The 21,580-nt window shown below is 35.9% G+C and overlaps 3 protein-coding genes across 5 annotated transcripts; all 3 read right to left on the bottom strand.

The window, feature by feature from the left end:
* Positions 1-3,013: 3,013 nt before the first annotated feature.
* MYB4 (myb domain protein 4) lies at positions 3,014-4,479 on the bottom strand. The gene is made up of 2 exons (XM_007041801.3): positions 3,872-4,479; positions 3,014-3,753 (listed from the first exon to the last, which is right to left on the bottom strand). Exons 1-2 carry the CDS (start codon positions 4,132-4,134, stop codon positions 3,264-3,266), a joined length of 753 nt encoding a protein of 250 aa, XP_007041863.1. The 5' UTR covers positions 4,135-4,479; the 3' UTR covers positions 3,014-3,263.
* Positions 4,480-6,528: 2,049 nt separating this feature from the next.
* Positions 6,529-12,820, bottom strand: APX3 (ascorbate peroxidase 3). Its single transcript, XM_007041800.3, has 9 exons — positions 12,562-12,820; positions 12,238-12,362; positions 10,989-11,038; positions 9,603-9,668; positions 9,478-9,526; positions 8,295-8,377; positions 8,126-8,205; positions 7,920-8,022; positions 6,529-7,060 (listed from the first exon to the last, which is right to left on the bottom strand). Exons 1-9 carry the CDS (start codon positions 12,672-12,674, stop codon positions 6,863-6,865), a joined length of 867 nt encoding a protein of 288 aa, XP_007041862.1. The 5' UTR covers positions 12,675-12,820; the 3' UTR covers positions 6,529-6,862.
* Positions 12,821-13,336: 516 nt separating this feature from the next.
* LOC18607556 (synaptotagmin-1-like) lies at positions 13,337-19,410 on the bottom strand. Of its 3 annotated transcripts, XM_007041797.3 has the most exons (13): positions 18,931-19,410; positions 18,007-18,105; positions 17,849-17,899; positions 17,622-17,745; positions 16,935-17,053; positions 16,723-16,824; positions 15,916-15,990; positions 15,602-15,678; positions 15,256-15,502; positions 14,823-15,173; positions 14,205-14,336; positions 13,926-14,024; positions 13,458-13,677 (listed from the first exon to the last, which is right to left on the bottom strand). In XM_007041797.3, exons 1-12 carry the CDS (start codon positions 19,039-19,041, stop codon positions 13,953-13,955), a joined length of 1,560 nt encoding a protein of 519 aa, XP_007041859.1. In that variant the 5' UTR covers positions 19,042-19,410; the 3' UTR covers positions 13,458-13,677; positions 13,926-13,952. The 3 variants fall into 3 exon arrangements, with proteins under 3 accessions (XP_017971016.1, XP_007041859.1, XP_088659899.1); XM_018115527.2 differs by lacking the exon at positions 13,926-14,024 and having other exon boundaries at positions 13,337-13,677; positions 18,931-19,400; XM_088803773.1 differs by lacking the exon at positions 13,458-13,677 and having other exon boundaries at positions 13,934-14,041; positions 18,931-19,409.
* Positions 19,411-21,580: the final 2,170 nt, after the last annotated feature.

The raw sequence follows: 21,580 nt of genomic DNA, 5'->3' as shown, positions 1-21,580 counted from the left end.
AAAAAGACCCATTACGGAGCCTAGTATTTATAATTGGAAGTATATGTATGAAGAATAAGGCGTTCTTGTAATTAACTTGATAAATTAAAGATAGAAGGGGTGAAATGGGTAAGACAAGAAAAATCCAAAGGTCCCACCCCAAGGGTCATGCATGTGATGTTGGTGGGAGTTGAAGTATTAAAAATGAAGATGGAACAATTATTACCCTATTGATAGAGAGAGCAGCTATAATTATTAATAACTGGAGACTTGTTAAATAATTTTCTTTCAGAGCAAGTGAGGAAAAGGGGGGGGGGGGGGGGATGAGAAAAAATATCCCATGGAAGCTTCCAATGTCTCTACCTAACACCTTTGAAAAAGGCCAAAACCCAAAAGAAAAAAAAGAGAAAAAGAAAGAAAGAGAGAGAGAGAGGAAGTGGTGAATTGTGGAAAAGTGACCCCCTTTTCTGTTTGTGAAGGGCCACTGTTTTTTGGATTTTGTTCCAAACAAGCTAACACCCATGTGTCTTTTTCTTGCTCTTTGCTTGATCTTTTGTCTTTGCCCTTGCTTTGCAGGCTATGGGGCTTCTTCCATCTTCATCCCTCTCTCTCTCTCTCTCTCTCTCTCTTTTTTCATTCTTATAATAATGTTCATTTCTCTTCTCTTTTTTCATTTTGGGGACATTTATTTATCATATTCTCTCTTCATTATTTATAGATGATTCTAATGAAATGTGATTTAATAATTGGTTGGTACAACATCCATAATAGATAGAATGATTGCTATTCTTATATTTGTTATGTTATCCGGTTGTTCGTGAAGCTAGCCATCCTATTTATACTGATGAAAGGCCAAGTTTAACGACCTTAGTGACTCGACCATGTATTGATTCTTGCAGCTTTGCCAATTTTCAATTTTGGGTCTTTGATAAATTATCACCTTGACCTCTTAACTTAATCAAGTTATATTAGGGTTAATAAAGCACTGAAAAATTCGAGTATCAAACAAGTGTATTTCTAATGAAGTTTGGGTACCAAATAAAATAAGTCCGTGAAGTAGTTAATTACGTTACCTCGGGCATAATCACAATTCATTAACTGCTAAATATACAAATATATAAACCCTAGACATGTCATCCAAAAGGATTATACAATTGGTTAAAAAAAATGTAGCCAAACTCCTAAAGTCGATTGCTATTGGCCCACTACAATGACATGGGTACAATTTAGGTATTGTATTCATGTATATTTTCATATATGCATATAAAACTTAAAAAACTAATAATAACAAACAAATGTACGATTGTTTGCGATATCCGTTTTATTTGAAAATAATTGTAAAAAAAAAAATTAAACATGCACTCGAACATTTGATTCTCTAGTTGGTATATAATCTCTTACTTAAAGAGTAAAGTTCGAATTTTTTTTTTAATTATAAAAAAAAATTAAAATCCTAATTTTAAATCGAAAATATATGAATTTATTATTAAATTAAACATTTAAATATAATTATTTGTAATTGACGGTCAAAAGAAAATGGCAATGAGCATTAAATAATAATTTTTTGGTGTAGCTTAATTTGTCTTTAATAGTTGGATTGAAAGTTGAAACGTGGAAGATTCAAAGCTAAATCTCCTTTTAGAGAAGTAGGATGTCGATACCTTAATACATAGTCCAACATATAATATAGTCATAGCCACGATAATTTGACTTGATTCGAGGAACTTAATCACACTCTGGAGTCCCTCACCTAACATTGTTTCTAGAACAACTGAAGTAGTTAACTGATTTTATTTATTTTTAGTTTTAAATTATCACATTAAGCTTTACATAAAGTCAACATTCGAACCTCCTGGCTTCACCAACGGGCCATGTTCTCCCTACCAACTTCATCAGTTTCACTTTCCCATATCCACATTTTTCTATTCCCTACTTTCCATGTCAGGTTTGACACTCTTCACTGCAATTCTTGTCATCGTTCTTCTCTCTTTTGAACCTCTGAAAATGGGCTCTAATTTCCTGACAATAATTGGGACGGCAACACGCCTTTTGTCAAACGTTGTAATGACATATAAATAATTGTAAAATGCAACCACTGAAGCTTCAACTGATTTAATCATATATACCAATAAAAGATTTTGTACTAGTAAGAAAGTGTGGAGCATGTTATTCTGTTCTGCGAGACTATTAAGTATATTTCGTTGATAATTAGCTAGCCAAGCTCCAAAACAATAAATAGCAAAGATGATATAATTAAAGTGGGATGAGGGCGGAGATGGGAAATGAATTGAAAGGTAGAACTTGGGTACAAGCTAAAGGCAGGCTAGCTAGTTAGAGGAGGGAGGGGGTTTGATATCTGAACTTAGTTCGGTTGGTTGGCTCATGGCCGAGATGATTAATGCTAGGTTGGTAGAAGGATGGTACTACGGATAGTTGTTAGTTTCTTCACGCCTTTTATTTTAGCGAATGGAGCTTTTATTATAGTGGAAGAGATGGGTTACCCACCACTCCCATGTTCTCGATTTCTCCTCCTCTCACAGCTTATCCATTGCTTCCAAATGAAAATCAAGCCCTTTAGGTTTATTTTTTCCCAGAAAAGACAAACCCAACGAAAAGAATCTAAAATGGGAAAAAGAGGTTACAAAATCCTCTCCTTGTCACATGAATCAACATACATCACAATAGTTTGGAAAAGAAAACAAAAGAAAGAGAAGGGGAAATATGCTTTTGAAAGATCTTCTTTTAGAGGGTAGGAGAGAGGACCTTCTTGTGTCCATGCAAATGAATTCCAAATTACTTCATTATTCCTGTGTGGAAAATAAGAAAAAAGGGTCATCATTTGTTTTTGAAAGAAATGTAAGAAAAGGATCTCCCTCACTCTCTTTCTCCCTCTCTGGGAGAAGTAGTAAACACTAGAATAACAACAGCAAGATCGGAGCCATGACCCTTTCGAAGATCTGATCATAGAGATCTGACAAAGCTCAACTTTTTGTTGGAAAAGAGCGGTAAAAACAAATTTGTAAAGAGGCTTCCCTGATCTCTTGAAAGTTCAAAAACAATTTACATTAAAGAAAAGAAAGTATACATAATCCAATAAATGCAAAAACATTCACCAATAATGATCACCTGTAATATTACTATATAGATGCTAATACTAGATATAGTTATAATAATCATACAAATTAGAGATAAAGAGCAAATTAGAGGGGATTTTAAACTAATAACAATCTCCTTGTCATTTCTCTCCATTTCTTTTGAGCTACATAATTAAAAATTCCAATCTCTTATTTCATTTCCAAACTTCTATAATCCAAGAAGCCAGTTTTCAAGCCTAAGAAATCATATCCACTGTTGCTGTTGCTACTGCTGCTACCAGCAGTAGCGATGCTGCAAGTGCAGTCTTTGCTGTTTTTCACTCCCAAACTGCAAACAAAACAAAGGTTCCTCCCTCCGGTTCTCAATGGCTCTGGCTGGCTTTGATGGTAAGGAGGGCTGATTCTGAGGTCCAAATTCAAGTCTGGACACCTTTCTTGAACTGGGTTTTTCTTCTCATCTATGTTGGCAAATCCACTAGGGTTATTCATCTTCTCTTTCTCTTCTTTAGCCCCACTGAAAGATATTGTTGTTACATCTTGAGCAGCTGGCTCATTGAGTGGCCGGTGCGTCGCAGGATCAATACCTCTGTTCAAAAGCTTCCTTCTTATATGTGTGTTCCAGTAATTCTTTATCTCATTATCTGTTCTTCCTGGTAATCTCCCAGCTATAAGAGACCACCTATAAAAGAATCCCCAAAAAAAAAAAATTAAGACCAACAAAAACGAATCAATATATTCAAGGTAGCATATATATGCAATTGCAGTACACAGCCAAAGTTGAATCAATGGATACTTACTTGTTACCAAGAAGGCTATGCAGCTTGATTATGAGCTCATCTTCCTCTTCAGTGAAATTGCCACGTTTAAGGTCAGGCCTCAAGTAGTTGATCCAGCGAAGTCTGCAACTTTTGCCACAACGGAGAAGGCCCGCAGCTTTAGGGAGGGAGCGCCAGCAACCTTCACCATGGGCTCGGATGTAAGCGATGAGGCGATCATCCTCTTCCTTGGTCCATGCACCTTTGTTTGTGTGAGCTTTCTCACAGCAAGGAGACCTTCCCATTTGAGTACTAGAAACTTTTCCAAGTTGTGGAAACTAGCAGTAGTAGCTACGTTGCTGTGTTATTTTTTTTAATAGTAGTAGCAGTAAGTAGTATAAATTTATATGTTTAGAATTTAGAAGAAGTAGAATAGTGGTGGTGGAAAATGGAATGGAGGCCTTGTTTTTTGCGTTGCTGGAACATTGAGGCCGGCCCTTTGAGAGAACTTTAGATGCGGTTATATAGCCTTTTGACTATTACTCTCACACACAGGGAGGGAAAGAGAGAGAAAAAGGGTGGTGACCCTAATTTTCTTCTAGATGTGAGTTGGTGAGACAGGTTTGAGGGAGTGGCTGGTGGCCTGTGTCTTGATGATATTAGCATCAATCATATATATATATATATATATAAATAAAGGGGTTATGTATATTAAACTGTAGGTAACCCTCAGGTAGGTGTAAAGTAAGGTATTAAAGTATAGGCAGGACAAAGTGTGATCTCTGCCCTCACCTTTTCTTTTCCTTCCTTCCTTCCTTCCTTCCTTTCCTTGGCCCCTGCCTAAACCTGTACTGCTTTAGATTAGTAATTTTAGTTAGCTTTCATAATCTTTCCCCAACTCACTAGACAACATGTACCAGAATACATGTACAACTTGAATATTTTATCATGTTGTTGGAACTAACATGCTGAGCCAAAGGTTTTCGGAAAGCTGCATCTGTTTCCCCTAATACCGGCCTAGTTTCCAGCTAAAGTGCATTTCTTATTTGTTTGCCAGTTGAGAGGAGGGGAGTGCTATGACTCCAATATAAGATTTTTGTTCTTTTGATCATATTTGAAGTGCTTATTTGTATCCTGACAGTCTTCATTGCTTAAGTGGGTTTCTGATAATATAGCTAAATCAAATCTTGAAGCAAAGTTAAAGATGGAAATATATATATATGTGGGAGTGGCGTTTTTTTCGTGGTAAAAATATAAAAATCTTGCCATATTAGTTAGTTGTGGTGGTCAGATGGGAAAGAAAATGTAAAAGTGGATTGGCTATTCTCGTGCATAAATCATAAAATAGAGATGGTGGTTGCGGTTCTTTATTCTATTGATGTACTATCATGCATGAGAGAGAGAGAGAGAGAGAGAGTGGGTTTCTAGAAGACTTGGGAGGTTGGGTTCAGGGCAGGATGATGAAAGAAAAGGGGAGAATAGGAAAAGATTTGAGTGTGGTTGTGGTTGTATGTGGGCTTTGGTTCACCTTCCACTTTTCCTTTTTTTTTTTATATATATATCATCTTTCCCCCAAACCGTGTGGTGCAAGTTTAGGCAACAAGGGGCAGAGGGAGCAAGGGTTAGGGATGGGAAAGCTTGATTCATTTCACCTTTTTGTTGTTATCTTCTATCCTTCCCTCCCAATTTGCATATTATTTGTTACCCACTACCACACATAAGACTTTCTTTCTCTCTGTCTCTCTCTCATCATGAAATTCAAGTGGATGGTAAGAGCTAAGGATCAGGTTGACATGAGGGGAGGGAGGGAGAGAGAGAGAGAGAGAGGTCCACCTTTGTAATAATCTGTATGTATTTTCACCTACTTTTTCACCTTTCTGACTGTCCTTGCACCTAGTCCAAGGCTGGCCTCACTTTGATGTTGAACCATATGGGCACCCATATAAGATTTTATTCTTCTCCCTCAGAACTTTTTATCTTTTTTAACAAAAACCCACCTAAGCCTATCCATTTCCCTTTTTTGGCTTTCAAAATTCGAACGAACAACAAATTAAATCTTAACATCAACTCTGCTCAACAGAAGCAATTAGATGGAGAGCAAAGGGTGAGGAGAAAGACAAGAAAACCAACTTGCAATTACTCCTAAAAATGATGGATCAAACATATACCTAAACGCATTAATTCATCATGCCTCACCTGTTTCAATCAGACGGCGCTCATCATCGCAGTCAGTTAGGTTGGCTTTTTAACACGTCTCTTTCCCAACCAGCCTTCCCCCAGCACAACCACATGACTGCTCTAAAAAATTATACACAACTGCTTTTGATTGACCCAAAAAAACCCATAAACGACGGACTCTTATAATGACGCGGTTGGTTTAGGTCCTAAGAGGGAGGGTTTGAGCCCTAGGATTGTCAGTAATCGGATTGTGGTGACAGCCAGCGCAGCAGCACGTGGATGTCATGTGCTTAGGTATTGAGCATGACTTGAGGAATAAGGAGAGGGGAGAGCTACCAACCTCTTTCTATTTTGGCTGTCCCTCCTCCCCTACCCTGTGGGACACATTATCCTTAGCGGAAGGTCAGTATTTTGTTTGGTTGCATTACCCGTGGCTTCAACGAGGTCGGCTCAGTTAGAAATAATCAAAAGGAGTCAGCATCGAAAAGCAATGCCATGAACAATAACATGAAAATACAGCATTAAAAACTAAAACATGCACTAATAGAGCAATCTCCAACTTCATTATGCCAAAGTACAAGAGAAAGGATTTTTGTATCAGAAAATGTCATAGATTTAAGTTGCTCTGAAGCATTATCCATGTGTTTGTTATTCACTTCGGATGGGAGGACTTCGGTGTGTTCATCTTTTTCTAATTACCAATATGTCTAGATGGCAATGAATGCGGCCTGCAGGAGGGGATATCATGTCAGAGAAACAACTACTACATAGCTAGCCAGATGAGCGGACCAAGTTGTGCTAATTGATAAGGGAGAATCCATATTTTGTTCTACAAAGACCCCGAGTAATCTAGCTTCACTTCATTCTTTTGCGGACTTCATAAAAGTAGCTGAGGATCACCACGGCAGCAGCAACTGCAACCCCAACAGCACTCTGTGCCAATACGGTGCTGTCCTTCACAATTAGCTTGGAGCGAGAGGAACTAGGAGTGAACCCAAGTTCTGAAAGTTTCTTATGTGATTCTACATAATCTCTGAAGAATGCATCCTCATCCTGCCAAATGCAAGAAATGGGAGGGAATGATGTGAAAAATCATACGTGTCAGCTATAGGATTGGCCAATATACCTAAAAAATTAACATGACAAGATGAAGTTCAAAAGAAATAGAATGCCATTGATAGCTTAATTAAAGACAATATCATGACAGAGCATTGGAGGATGCCAACCAACAACTTCAATCATTTTAACCGAATACCAACCTAGGAGTTAGGTAATTACTAGTCTAGTAATCATAGAAGAATAGATATTTATTTGCATAATGTCTCAGTCCAAGATTGGTCTGTATTACCTAATGGGATGCTTCTTGCGATATAGTTGATAGTAGTTGGCATTAGCCAGTGTTTGATCCAGTTTGGGTAAACATTAGGCTAGGATCACACAGAAAAATCATAGGCAGAAGTAATTCCTAATTTTGAAGAAGCACAGGCCGGACTCAGGTTGGTAAGTAAAGCGTCTTTACAACATCACAAACCCACTTGAAGATAAGGTTGAATTCAGTGAGATGAGGACAAATGAATTACCTGCTCAAATATTGGTTCAACCAGCATCTAATTATTTCAAGTAGGTTTACAGGATAGGCTCTAGGTAAGATTCTGACACTTATAACAGTGCACCAGTCGCCCAAAAAGAAACAGTAAAGGCAACAACAAGATCTACCAAGAACAAGGTCTACCAAAAACAGGCATTAAACCATATTAAATACTCAGGCAATTACATTACAAATTTAGCAACATCAGAAAGTAACAACAAAGAAGATAAATCTGCATACAAAGTTTTGGATAAATGTCTTTAAGAGGCCCCATAAAATGATGTACAAATAACACAAATGGCAGCCATTCATTGGTACCATTACCTTTGCATAGAGCTCTACATAATGGCAGAACTCAGGGTCATCCAACAAAGCCTTGTCTGTTGGAAGTTTCAATAGCCCTTCTGATTCCCCTTTTAGCAGCTCCCTGGTACCATAATAGTAAATGGCTTCACATGAATTCTAAGGATCTATATATTTCTGAGTCAGAAAGAAACATAATAGCTTGCCAATCACAGATTTGATCTTACACAAAGTATGAGTTATCGAACTTCAGTGGTTCATTGGTCCAAGGGCCATCAAAACCTGATCTCTCTGGATGAGCCCTTCCCTATAACACCAAATCCAACACAAAAAGTCTGATGTTGAACCTATAATCAACAAATGCAGACCTTCACAAAAGCATGTAAAGAAAAGTACCAGAGTGTGACCACCAGATAATGCCACAATATCCTTGTCAGATAGACCCATTCGATAAAAGATATCCCTCAGATGAGGTGCACCTATCACAAGGATTCAAAAAAAAAATGCAACATTTAGCACCATATAACTTATCTCAATGGAAACATAAGATACTCAAAAATGTTTGCTGAACTCATGGATTAATGAATTGTATTTGGTTTCTACTGATACCATATTAGGTGCAACAATTGATTGCACAATTACTCCAGAACTCATTACCAAGGAAAAAAACAACAAAAATTTGTTGAAATTTTGTCTATTTTAGTTTCTAGAAACAACAGAATGATTGGTCAATGAATAAAATGATATGTACGAAGACAATTTCCTTTTGTATAGCATACTGATCAGATGTAACTATTATTAACTAATCGAGCTGGTGTCACTTGACCGGTATAGAAGAGGCTCATAGGGAACAGCTTGCTGCTGTCATGAAGACCTCCAGTCGCTATGGTACCTTACTCCCATTCCTGGCTCTAGACAGAAAAACCACACCAGTAACTTGTGGACTTGTTTCACTTGGTGGAGTCTAAAACCACCAAAAGAAAGCGGTGAATGTCTGGTCAAGACTCCCAACCCAGACATTTGTTTGCCAATATACCAATAATTTTAAGAGCAAGATCCAAGCTGAACTAGGGAAATAGAAGGTCACAGGGATAACCTTTTGATCCGTTAAGAGTAACCTATGCTCCATCCAAAATAAGCATTCTACAAGAGAATATTTACTCTGACCAAGTGACAGCAATAAATGCCTAAAGTACATAATTTTTTTTATCATAATGGATTATGACAACACTACAGTCATAATATATTCTACGAAGCTCATATTTAGTTCATTAGAACTGCAAAAAACAGGGTAATTACAACACTACAGCCATTAAGTCACACAAATATTAGCCATGAGGCAATGGTAACATGGTGCCAAATGCCCTCATCTCTATCTCTTCATCTGGTTTGAGGAAACAAATAACAAAGAATGCTAAAAGTAGTGAAAGCGATGACTGGATAATTAGATAGATCATCTGACTATCAAAATATACAAATCTTCGAAGTGCCCAATTACCCAGATTTTACAAATTCCAGTGTGTTGAAATCAGAAATTCAAGTTCTCAATTTCATAAATGGCTTCAGAAATTTATATTACCTTTTTTAGCATCTGGAAGTCGCCCTTCCCTGGGACAACTGTTTGAATCCTATTAAACAGAACATAGTCAATCAAATGAATTAAATAGGAAACTACATTTGCAAGAATACACCACTATAACATACCTTTCTGCCCGGTACAAAGTCAATAGTGGGACCTCCAGTGACTTCAACCGCAACAACACCCGCAAGCTAAAAATGAAAATGATACAATATGGTTCACTCATCATGCATCACATAGTCAACAACTTTGGTTTTAATCTAAGTGCAGTAATTCATGTAAGGACAATGGTGTGGCACATGAAGAACACATTCGTTAAGAAACAGAGAGTTGCTTCCATAAATGCAACAAACACTCTCAAATTCCACAATACCTCTGAACTAATTTCTTATTTGGTTCTGGTTTCAATGTTTCTACCACTTAATATATAACCTTTTTCTTTTTTTGCCATTTTAACACCATATTACAGTTCCTAGCTTCGTCTATCTTTTCAAGCACCACCAATCATCTCAACATCTAACTCTCCAAGATCTTTCATAATAAGAAACAGAGAGTTGCTTCCATAAATGCAACAAACACTCTCAAATTCCACAATACCTCTGAACTAATTTCTTATTTGGTTCTGGTTTCAATGTTTCTACCACTTAATATATAACCTTTTTCTTTTTTTGCCATTTTAACACCATATTACAGTTCCTAGCTTCGTCTATCTTTTCAAGCACCACCAATCATCTCAACATCTAACTCTCCAAGATCTTTCATAATAAGAAACAGAGAGTTGCTTCCATAAATGCAACAAACACTCTCAAATTCCACAATACCTCTGAACTAATTTCTTATTTGGTTCTGGTTTCAATGTTTCTACCACTTAATATATAACCTTTTTCTTTTTTTGCCATTTTAACACCATATTACAGTTCCTAGCTTCGTCTATCTTTTCAAGCACCACCAATCATCTCAACATCTAACTCTCCAAGATCTTTCATAATAGAATTCTATTAGGACAATCATTTATCCTAGGTAAGAAATAGTTTTACATAATAGTGAATTAGCCCACATATGCTATTATAGAGAGAATCTAGTTAATTTAATTAAATAAACCATATGCCTTCCTCTGAGGAATCTAAACCGCAGACCTTTGCCTCAAACACCAGCATGGATTCTAGATTCATTTTTTGGATCTAATCATCAAGTAAATGTTTCTTTATTTCTGTGATGAATTTGCGCTTATAACAGAAAAGAAACAAATTCTTTCTCATATAAGTCCAGTAGCGGGAAGCATGCAAGATATCCTTTAAAAGGAAAAAGACTTAAATAAATTTAGTTTGAGAATAATTTTCTCAAGCAACATAATCATGATTTCTTAATGCTATATGTTTGTCTTTTAATTTCCTCATCACAGAATTCTTCATATAAAATCAAATAGAATATACTGTATACTTTTTGATTCCCCAATGAAGAAAGTAAATCTCAAATGAAATGCATGCTAACTCTTTCAACTCCATAATCACCTGATATAGGTCTGCATACGTGATCTTAGGATGTTTAGCCTTCACTTCCTCTGAAATGTGAAAAAGAAAATACTCTTTGGTCAAAATAAATAAATATATAAATAAAAACCTGTTTTAATTTTGAGATTATTCTAACATGAACTAACATACAATACATATGAAGATAAGTTACATGCATGAAAATACAAAAATGTAGTAATATATCCTCAAACGCTTGTTAGCAATTCAGACTCAGACAGAAGCTGGGACAAAATTTGCACCGATGAATTGCGAAGATTGATATATTTCTACCACCTTCTTCTGATGGAGGAGACAACCGACTACCAGACAATAAAAGTTCACCTTCAAACCTAATGGAACCACACAAGTTCAACCTTATATAGTGCAATCAAAATAAGATCACCCAATCACTTTGAGCCTACAATATCTTTCATTTTTTGCAAAACGAGCATACAAATTACAGTACCCTCAAACTAATTTTTTACTAAGCAATTGGTGCAGATCTGCCGTACTCCCTGTCTAACAATCATGTAAAGCTCGTATTTGAGATTTTGGAACAAATGATTCTGTTGTTAAACCCAAAGTCAACACCACTCACCAACATACCTGCCACTCCTGCTTCCACCCCTAAGATTTCTAACCTTTAAAACAAGGAAAAGAAAGTACCCTCTCTAGTAAGTGAAAAATTAACAATTATTCAAGCATTCTAGATTCTAAAACCTCTTGATCAACATGATGACTTGAACCCATAGCAACGCTGCTCATACTTCTCATACCTTTAAAATGAGAATCATTACCATATCTAGGGTAGTGGAATCTAAAAACTCAACAAATGATTTTAAATGTTTGTCACATATCCGTTTAATTAAATATGTTAACTCCATCATTCAAAATTGATTAAATTATTTATAGTTAAATAGACAAATGAAAACATAAAAGTCACTTATGGAATTTGCAAACCCCACTGCTGCGGATAGGATAAAAATCTTTAAGATTATGTTGAACTAATTGATCTAGAATCTTCCAATCTTGAAATGCTCACTACCTAATTAATAGTTAAAGCAACGTTTCCACTTAAGAGTCGTTCATGGTAAACGTGATTCTACTATGGCATTTGATATTAATTACAATTAACAAAATTAATCCATAAACATTAACGCAAATTTATACTGGTAATAATAGTGCGATGGTTAGCTTAAGGAACTAGGATATTTTTTAAAGAAAATAAAAAGAAAAAACTGAATCTGACCACAAAAATCAATAGCGATTTTCAAGCCGCTATTGGAGCCATGAGTGTACTCTTCTTCATTCCTTATGGAGCCATTTGGTCCACCGGTCTTGGTGTTGACATCGTACGTCCCCGCGTCGTGCCACCTTCAAGAAAACAAGACGGAAAACAGAAAATCAATCAATTCAAAAGTAGAATTTATCATTAACAATATTTCTTTGCTTCTATTTTCCCGTGTATTTCTTCTTTCTTGATTACTACTAAAGTCGATTTTCTTCTCTTATTTCTTGCGTCTTTACTAGAAACAAACAAAGTAGAAGAAGAAGAAGAAGAAATAAGAAATACGCTAAGCGAAGCATGATAGGAGCGCAGTTCTTGGAGGCGATAAGAGCGCGAAGGTCGCGACGAGCTTTCTCGATCTCCTTAAGGTACTCTGTATTGACTGCAGGAAACGCCATTGAAATCTTTCTCTCTTTTCAGAGTATCAACTATCAACTGATTTTGCTAGCCTTTCCTAAGGATAGTGAGGAAACCAAATGGTCAAGACTGATTAAACTGTGTAATAGAAATAGAAATAGAAAACAGGAGAGGGCCGAGGAACTCTTTTCACCTTTTGGTTTGTTTTTTTGGATTTCGAAAAAGAAGGTAAGCCAATGAAACGGGATTAGATATGGTCTGACGTCTGAGAGCAGCAATCACGTGTGGTCAAGCTCATTTTAAGACGAGTGAGCACAGAGATTTTTTTATTTTTTATTTTGTCCATTAACTTTCAAATGTTAATTTAATTTTCTCAAAATATTCTTCTTATATGACCATTATTACCTTAAAAATACAACTAATTGAATTTCTAAAACAGAAGGCCACTTTGGGCCACTCCTGCTTCCAAGCATAGCAGGATAAGACTGCTTAACATTTGTGCCTCCCACTCCATGACAGAAGATCAGCAAGCTAGGCCGTGGTGCGGGCTCGTCGCCGGGGGCTTACCCAGGTCCACCTGCCAATGTCGGCCCAAAACCGTGTGTGCTTTGAACTGTTTAATGGTGCCCAAGCATAACGTTTCATTTCTTTCTTGCAACAACTGCATGGAAGTTCAAGGCTATAAGTTGCGGGACACGTGAAGTAAAACGTAAGAAGACAAAGCGAGCTCAAAAATAGAAAGGGTCGTCCTCGGTAGTTGGTGCTATTATTACAATCATGTACAGAAACAAACAAATAAAATGACCTATAATGTTGAAGACAGATTAAGAAATGGCTTGCTGTGGTGCAGTAAATCCTCAAATTCAGAAAAATCCAACAATATTCAAGGGTATAAACGAAAGAGATACACTAAGCTCATTTAGTTCTCCATTGCAACTCTATCTGGATCCGTCCATTCTTTGAGTCTATAAGATGGTATCTCTCATTGATTCTTCTGTTGCTAACAACATCTGAAAGATTGATGTCGATATAACCTAATGATTCCTGTTTGCAGGAAGAAAATCGGTCAACAGGTAATAGCAAACTGGGAAATCAGTATACTTATATATCCAAATACACTATCAACCAACCATATCACAGAATTCAACCAGGCCCCAATAAAGAGAGGTGCCAGCTTACCATTTTTCCTTGTGAAAATAAAACAGTAAAAACTTCCTGACAACCCATGCTATTCAAAACATTTCAAAGTTCAAACACAGAAAAGAACCACAACGATTTTTACAATCTAATACCTATAAAGACTTGAACTCTTCATGCATTCAAAGCGCACCCCTCGAAATAAACAGTAGTATTCGGGTACAATCCTCCAAGTCCAAATACAAGGAAGAGCACTATGAAATATTTAGCACTTAAGAGTCAAACATTAGTCCATGTCCAACACCCAAATCCAAGTCCAAGCAACATAGTTTAATGCAAGTATGCCTGTAAAATGACATACTGAAATCTGGCAAGTATACTGAGTTGAAAGAGATAATTACTACACAGCATGCAAGCAACGTTGCAACCAGTACCTTAGGGTGCAGCAGGCCTATCCTTGATGAACTGCTGAGAACTTCCATATGCAATTTATCATTAGTGGGAGGTTCATCTAACATAAATGCAAATTCCTCTTCCCATCTTGGATCTCTGTTTTTCTTTACATGCTGCACCAATAAAATTACAAAACATGTCATTTATAGGAAATACAAACAACTGACAAACTCTCAATAACCCAATTATTCAACATAAAAGAAAACATGAATCACTAAAAGGATTCCCTCCACAAATGTTGCCTTGCTGTTCAATATTTCTTCATCCAGTTGAGTTGATTATTTCTCGACAAAAGAGAGTTACCACCCACCATCATTGATTCTTTTCCGTAAAAGATAAAATTAGTAACAGAAAACAGAATGTATGAATTTGGAAGGACTCAGCATGCTCCCTAGTGCAAACTACAAAGACCAAATTAATATGGAAGGAGCAAAATAAATACAGGCAAAAGTTAAAACAGTTTAACAAGAGGTTTTACAGGTATGAAGTCTTTCAAAAAATAAAACCTAGAAACTTCACAAATCAAATTAACAACCAAAAAGGGAGATACTAATTTCTTAAAAGAAAAAATAAATTTAAATGCTAATGCCATAATATACCTTAGTCTTTTTCTCCTCGCCTCTAAAAAGAACCCGCACATATGGATTAGTGTGGTGCTTTCCTTCAACATCTTGTGCCTCATGGACTATGACTACAAGCACACCTCCACCATCAGGTGTATCCTCAGGAGCCTTCTGCACTGTTTTTGACTCCTCAAAAGTTTTTGGTATTTCATCATCTTTTAAGGGCTTATATGTTAGTTCCATCACAAGCTGCCCACGTGACTTCTCATTTTGAGGATCATTTAAGTCCATATTTTTAAGGAGTTCAAGGGTCATAACTTTTGGCTCCTCAGGAGTAAGTTCTTTCAAAGGAACCACATTCATACCCATCTTGTCGTGCTTGCCAACCTGAGAAAGAGAACACACTTTTGAGGTAACAATACAAGCAAAACACTAAACTTCAAATCAATAAAAAGTTTGGAATACTTACCTGCTCCCAGTCAAAAACATTAAACTCTAAGGCCTGGGTCTCAGGATCTTTAACAAGCATATCAAATTCCTCATTCCATCCGGGGTTTAAGTTCTTGTGCTTCACAGTGGTTTTCTTAGATGAAAGCTTATCCTCAGTTAGCTTTAGTTTAACATAAGGGTCTGATGCACCCAAAAGATCTTTCTTTCTGAGCTTCATTGCCCTTACAACTTTCACATGGAGAATTCCTACAGGTCTCTTAAAAGCTCTGTAAGTTCAAATGGATTGATTAGCCAAGACCAAAAAGGTGAAAGTTAAAAATGACAACATAACTCATAATAATATATGAGAACATCTTGGAGCATACTTTGCCGGATCCAGAATTGGTACTTGCAGGGTTTTAGGCCAAAGATACATGTTTGCAACCTGATCTTTGATGAGCTCCTGCATTACATCCCTTTATTAACATTCAAAGCTATGAACTACAGAATTCATATAGACAAAGCTTGCTGGGGCATTAATGAGAAATTTTTTCCTATGTCTGCAAAATATATGATCTCATCCTTCAAGAAGCCTAAAACAGATTGCATTTTTGGTAAAAGAAATGCAATTTCAAACATTTAATAAAGCGTCATATAGCAACTACCCAGATGAGAAAGAAAACATTATATGGAATTTTACCTGGACAAACCTGTAGAGACCAGGTATTGACATGAGATCAGCCCCTATAAGCTTCAATCCAAAGTCAATATGGGGCTGCAGATTAGAAGACATATGATTAAGAGACAAGAGAACTAATCACCAAACATCCAAAAGTGTGAGAGAGAGAAAGCGAGAGAGGCAATACAACCAAAAGAGAGAAAGATAACTAATATATATAGGGTAATAAAACAGAGGCAATGAGATGGTTCTCCCATTTCCTGAATATAATTTGCGCACTTGAATACTTTAGTCCTTCATCAAAGGTGGTCTAATGGTTTTACAAGAATACCTGAACATATGAACTGTGTACGTTACCTCAACATCCCTATTAGATAAGATAGTGTTGAAAGCATTCCCAGGGGAAGCTATGATTTTTTTTTTTAAGGCTAATTTGGTTTGTCACAAATTCAGAACTATCTAGTGCTTAATACCAAAAGTGCAAGGGAAATAAATTATTTGATAAATTTTGGAGATTCAAATATCATTCCAAAACTCAATAACACTTCCATCGTGAAATATGAAAAACATGATATCCTAAAGTGGAAACCTGGCACTAGTGTATAAAAGTTCCCATTTGATACTAAATGAGAGTACTCTGGCTTCCTTTGTAGCATATTGAAAACCATTCCATTTTCCATTTATTTATTTACCTAATAAATACATGTCTAACAACGGGCACATTTGGCACATACTTTATTTGGATACCCATGCATTTTGTAATTATAATGTTGATGCATCAAAGATCTAAATAAAAGAAAGAATGTAATTTCATCCATAATCTCAAACCTTCTCCATCAAGGACACGTAGATATTTGCAAAACACGGAAAGCTTGGGACCAAAGGCTTCAAGGTAATGCGTGGTAGAGCAAACACTTGCAAATCCACTACCTGAAATAACCAAGCAACACAAATTTAACAAACAACCTCCTCTTAGTTCTCCAGCACAAGTAGTTCAGTGTCAAAAGATATTCCTTGATGTTGCAGGAGAAAATAACAACCTGAACAGTTGCCTTCAGTCCAAATGCCTTTACAGCAACAGTAACATTAGGATTTCCAGCCCACTTTATTAAAGGTTCCATGATTAACTCCTTCTCATCCGTGACATAAACCTTCATACCTGTCAAGGAGAAGAGGAGCAACAAGATCAGTGCAAAATCTGAAGGAAAAAAAGAAAAGAAAAGAAATCAACTAGGTCAAAACAGCACAAATATAGCTTTTGATCTGAATATCTAGGCTTGTCTAATGACTTAAGCACCAATCCTTTGTGGTGGGAATATGTTGTTTCCACATCTAAAAATCCAGAACCTACTCCTCTAGTTTGGGGGTAAGGTAAAGAGGACAGCTACCTTTTATTTTGTGGCCCAAAATTTATCTCGGAATGCAGAGCAAATTATTTGAACTAACATAGATAACTACATTATCTTTGTCTTTTATGTGACAAGCTGACTTCTCCAATAATTTAGCATATATCATAGCAGTAATTCCTAGAAAGTGGCATTCGAAAATAATTATTCATGCCGAATACAATACAATTTATGCCATCTCCAATACCTATTTGACATTAACAAGCAGAGTTCTCAAATCTTATCCAGCTTCTCCTGGCAATGCCTTTCTAAATAAAAAGAAAAGTAGCATAGCATTTGCAGGTGGTAGAACAACCATTCAAGAGTAATTGATTGACTAACCTTGGAAAGTCGGTGGCAGAGATCCTAATGTAAGTGTTTCAAATTCAACGGCGTCAATTTTATATTTAGGAATTTGCTCCTCAATTATGGGTTTGGCAATATTCTTGGCAGTTGCACAAATGGCCTTAAAAAAATTGAGTAAATGAAGAAAGAGCTCAGAACAAACATATTAAGAAGCAAGAATATACCAAGAAAAGACAACTGTTAGTGGGGGATAGAAGAGAAACCTTGTCAAGATAAGGCCACATATACTCCAAAAACTTGTTTATCCAGTCAACCTTCACATACAACACAACAGAAAAAAGGCAGTTTTCAGAATACAAGCAGTAAACACATGTAGAAGGACATGGGAAGAATGTGACAGATACTAATGGCATTGACATACACGATCATAGTCTGGGTTTTTAACCCAGAGTGGTATCTCAGGAAGCATCCTTTGTAAAGTCTCTGAATCTTGCTCAACCAATGGACGGATTTCAGGATCCTGATAAACCAAGCATGAACCTAAATAAACTCCAGGAAATGCAAACAAAGGTGACAGATATTCAAATATTCACAGGATGCAGAACATACAACATTATTTCCTTCAGCTCTCCTTCTATGTTCCTTTTTCCCCATTTATCATGAACAAATAACAAACATTTTATTCTTTTCTTTAGCATCAAGAAAATGAGGGAGGTACCCTGATTTCAAGTTACCCCAATTGTGGCTTATTTTTTTCTTAAACCCAGCTCTCGGACCCTGCTACTAGAATCATAACTAAACCCTGAAATTCATACACGCATGCAAAATTTCAAATAATAAAAGTGTATGCATGTGATTAATCCAATATGATTCACTTGCATTTGATCACTACAACTCCCACCAGTTAACAGAGTGAAAAATTTAACTAGTTAATTCATTCATCAGGTGGATGCAGAATGAATAAAGAAACAAATTCCTGCACTGTCAACCAGCAACAACACTAATAGCATCAGATATCCAACGTAAATCATATCCTTTAGTCAAATGATTTGGCATGCTATTTTCTTATGCAATCTTAAAATTTTCAAAAGCCGTTTCTCCCTAATGAGTAACTATTAATCGTCTAATAAACTAATTATCCAACAGAAAACATCAAAGCGATGCACATATTTAACCAGCAATTTCTGCATAACATCAAACTATGGTTCGTTTGATTGCCAAAAAAATGATTGAAACAAGCATAAAAAAAAAAATTCAATCCCATGAGAAAACTCTGAGCTTAAAATAAGCTTTCTAGTACATTTTTAACACAAAGAGAACATAGAAAAAAAAAACCAAAGATTACCTTGACATCGCTAGGCTGGAAGTAGATGAAGAAATAATAACCGATCACAAGACCCGCCGAAATCCCAACTCCAAATCCACAAAATCCCAACACAGTACTAAAAAACCCCATCAATTCAAAAAACCAATAATCCTTTTTCTTTTTCTTTTTTTTTGTTTGAAGTTTCCCTGTGTACCAAACAATCCCTAAAATCAAAAAGTTTCTGGAACTTTCTTCGGATCAATCACTCTCTTCAAAGAAAACTCCTCGTGTTCCCCAGAATTTACTGTTTACGCCGGCAAATCAAATGAAAAAAAAATGGAAAATGAAAATGGAGATACTATGCAGTTAAAATATTACAACACCGATGGAAAAAATGGAATGACGGTATTGTCCTTCACCGATCTATGTGTCTTTCATTTCGTAACGAAATTTTGTACGTTTATTGACCAAAAAAAAAAATCTGAAGGGAAGATCTAAAGGAAGGGAAGGCGAACAGGTCACCGACCTCTTCTGACAGGTGTTTCTTGGACACTGGAGAGTGGCGGATAATCAAAGCTAAGTATAATTATTTTCTCAATTAATCTTCACTTGGTTTTTCTCTCTTTGGGGCACCGCCTGTGGGGCCATACTACGTGGCGAGAAATCATTGGATGCGTTTTGAGTTTGGGGAATGATTTCGTGATCGGGTCAGGTCAGGTCCATGGTTGAAATGACTACATTGTTTGACACGTGGGTTGAACCTTTCTAATCAAGGGGGTTCGGTTAGCTAGCTGTATTAAATAACGTGCACACGAGTTGCCGACTGCGGAAACTAAGGTACCGATATTACCCATGTGATTTAATAAATAATATAAAATTGGAATGGGTATTAAGGTCTTTTGCGTCCGAATCGTGGCTACGTACCAACAAAAAGTCAGCAAATAATTGAATGGGTCCGAAGGGCAAAGGATGATAAAGGAAATAGAGTAACCCTCTCCATATCTACATTTGGATGCTTCATCGCTTTGACGTATCCACCCTATCTAGTTTGTCTCCGTCAATTTCTTTTTCCACGTCCAGGTGTCCTTATCAACCTTCTTCAAATGGTGTTTGTCGTAAACAAAGACAAGATCCTCTCTTTGCTCCATTTTCCAATTATTTAAAAAAAAAAAGTCGCATATTTTCAAAGTAAAAGGATACACTTTTCCACGTAATTAATGGTTTAAAAAATATGACACATGTCCAGTCCAAAAAAAAAATATGACACATGTCCAAAGGGCTAAAAAGCCTACTCTTTGCACGTTTGATCATTAAAAGCTTAAATAGCAAAAAAAATTATTAATTATTGTTTTTATTAATTAAATTTTTTATTTTTAAAATTTTATCACACTCAAATAAGTTATTTTTTTAATTTGTGTCTAAATAAATTAAAAATTTAATCAACGGAACTAATACCAAATGATTTTTTCTATGAGTAGTTTAAGGTGACTAAGTTAATTTATCAAATCATATGCATGATGACACAAAATATTAATTAATATTAATTTATCAAATCATATGCATGTTTGAAAATGAATAGCAATTAACGTTGAGTGAATAAAATCTCGGAAAGCATTGATTTTAAATAAGTAAATAATATACTGTTTTTAAAATTTAAACGTTTTGTAAGTTCATAAATGGGCAATAAATAAGGTATATCATTTATTTCTTTTAATTGATGGATGTCCGTTATATGTACATAGTATTTTTCTCATTCATATAAATATGTTGTTATCGGTTACACTACAACTTTGAGTCATTATATATTGAAAGGATAATTCGTCTTATTTATAATATATCATTTTGTCGTTTTTTTTAAGTAAATGTTAAATATTATATAAAAATAAGATGATTTTTTTTTACATTTTATTTATTATATTGTACATCAAACCTATCATATTTGATTGGGTTTTTAACTACTCTACTTATTGTTTTTGTATGCAATTTTTTAATTAAAAATAATACAAGCTTTATTACTAGGATCATTTTAATTAATTTTTTCCCTTTTAATAAAATTTCCAAACCCAAATAAATTGTAGAATTCCAAATAGGGCAAATTTTAAACCCAAGCCCAACTTGTAAGGCAAACTGGGTTTGAAACGCGGCCTAGTTTGTATAACTGCGACGACTCGACGAGTCGCTCATACTTCACGTATCTGTCCCAGCCAGTGAAAGCTAAAAACAAACAGGCAGATGCTCGTTCCAGAGCCTCCATGGTACTCTCATCTGCGGTAAAAGGGGAAACGAAAATGGCAAACAACAGAAAGCAAATTTGGTTACCCAATGTTGCCTGTGAAGGAAAAATGTTACCCGGGAATCCGAATTCTTTCCTTTCAGATCCAACATTTTCCCCTTAACGAACAAAGTCATTGAGAAAAAAAAAAAAAAGAGGAAAGGAAAAGAGCTTTACCATGTTTTCCATTCACTAAGTGTTTATTAATTGGGTAGACCTCAAACTTAAACCGCTTTTTTCATATAAACAAAAGCCGATGGCTTAATCATACCATGAATCATTATTGTTGTCTTATGGATAATTACAAGCTTAGCATGTCGGTGAAGCAATTACTCACAGTCAAAACCATTTGATAATTCCCGATACCCAAAATGCTTTATTCCATTATTGGCTGGCCTATGTGACACTAACAGTAGG

The sequence above is a fragment of the Theobroma cacao genome, chromosome 2 (assembly GCF_053813885.1).
Source record: "Theobroma cacao isolate CCN51 chromosome 2, ASM5381388v1, whole genome shotgun sequence".
Lineage (NCBI taxonomy): Eukaryota > Viridiplantae > Streptophyta > Magnoliopsida > Malvales > Malvaceae > Theobroma > Theobroma cacao.
Note: the sequence above shows the minus strand (reverse complement) of the source record. Positions and strands in the feature narration are given on the sequence as shown.

What these genes read in the sequence shown, in the direction of transcription:
- MYB4 (XM_007041801.3), bottom strand. Translation starts at nt 4,134, where the DNA reads ATGGGAAGGTCTCCTTGCTGTGAGAAAGCTCACACAAACAAAGGTGCA. An exon ending in CATAGCCTTCTTGGTAACAA is followed by an intron (nt 3,754 to 3,871) that starts GTAAGTATCCAT and finishes ATTCTTTTATAG; the next exon opens with GTGGTCTCTTATAGCTGGGA.
- APX3 (XM_007041800.3), bottom strand. Translation starts at nt 12,674, where the DNA reads ATGGCGTTTCCTGCAGTCAATACAGAGTACCTTAAGGAGATCGAGAAA. An exon ending in ACTTTGTACCGGGCAGAAAG is followed by an intron (nt 9,527 to 9,602) that starts GTATGTTATAGT and finishes TCTGTTTAATAG; the next exon opens with GATTCAAACAGTTGTCCCAG. An exon ending in TATCTGGTGGTCACACTCTG is followed by an intron (nt 8,206 to 8,294) that starts GTACTTTTCTTT and finishes TTGGTGTTATAG; the next exon opens with GGAAGGGCTCATCCAGAGAG.
- LOC18607556 (XM_018115527.2), bottom strand. Translation starts at nt 19,041, where the DNA reads ATGGGGTTTTTTAGTACTGTGTTGGGATTTTGTGGATTTGGAGTTGGG. An exon ending in TCTGCCACCGACTTTCCAAG is followed by an intron (nt 17,054 to 17,621) that starts GTTAGTCAATCA and finishes TCTCCTTGACAG; the next exon opens with GTATGAAGGTTTATGTCACG. An exon ending in GTCTCTACAGGTTTGTCCAG is followed by an intron (nt 15,679 to 15,915) that starts GTAAAATTCCAT and finishes GATGTAATGCAG; the next exon opens with GAGCTCATCAAAGATCAGGT.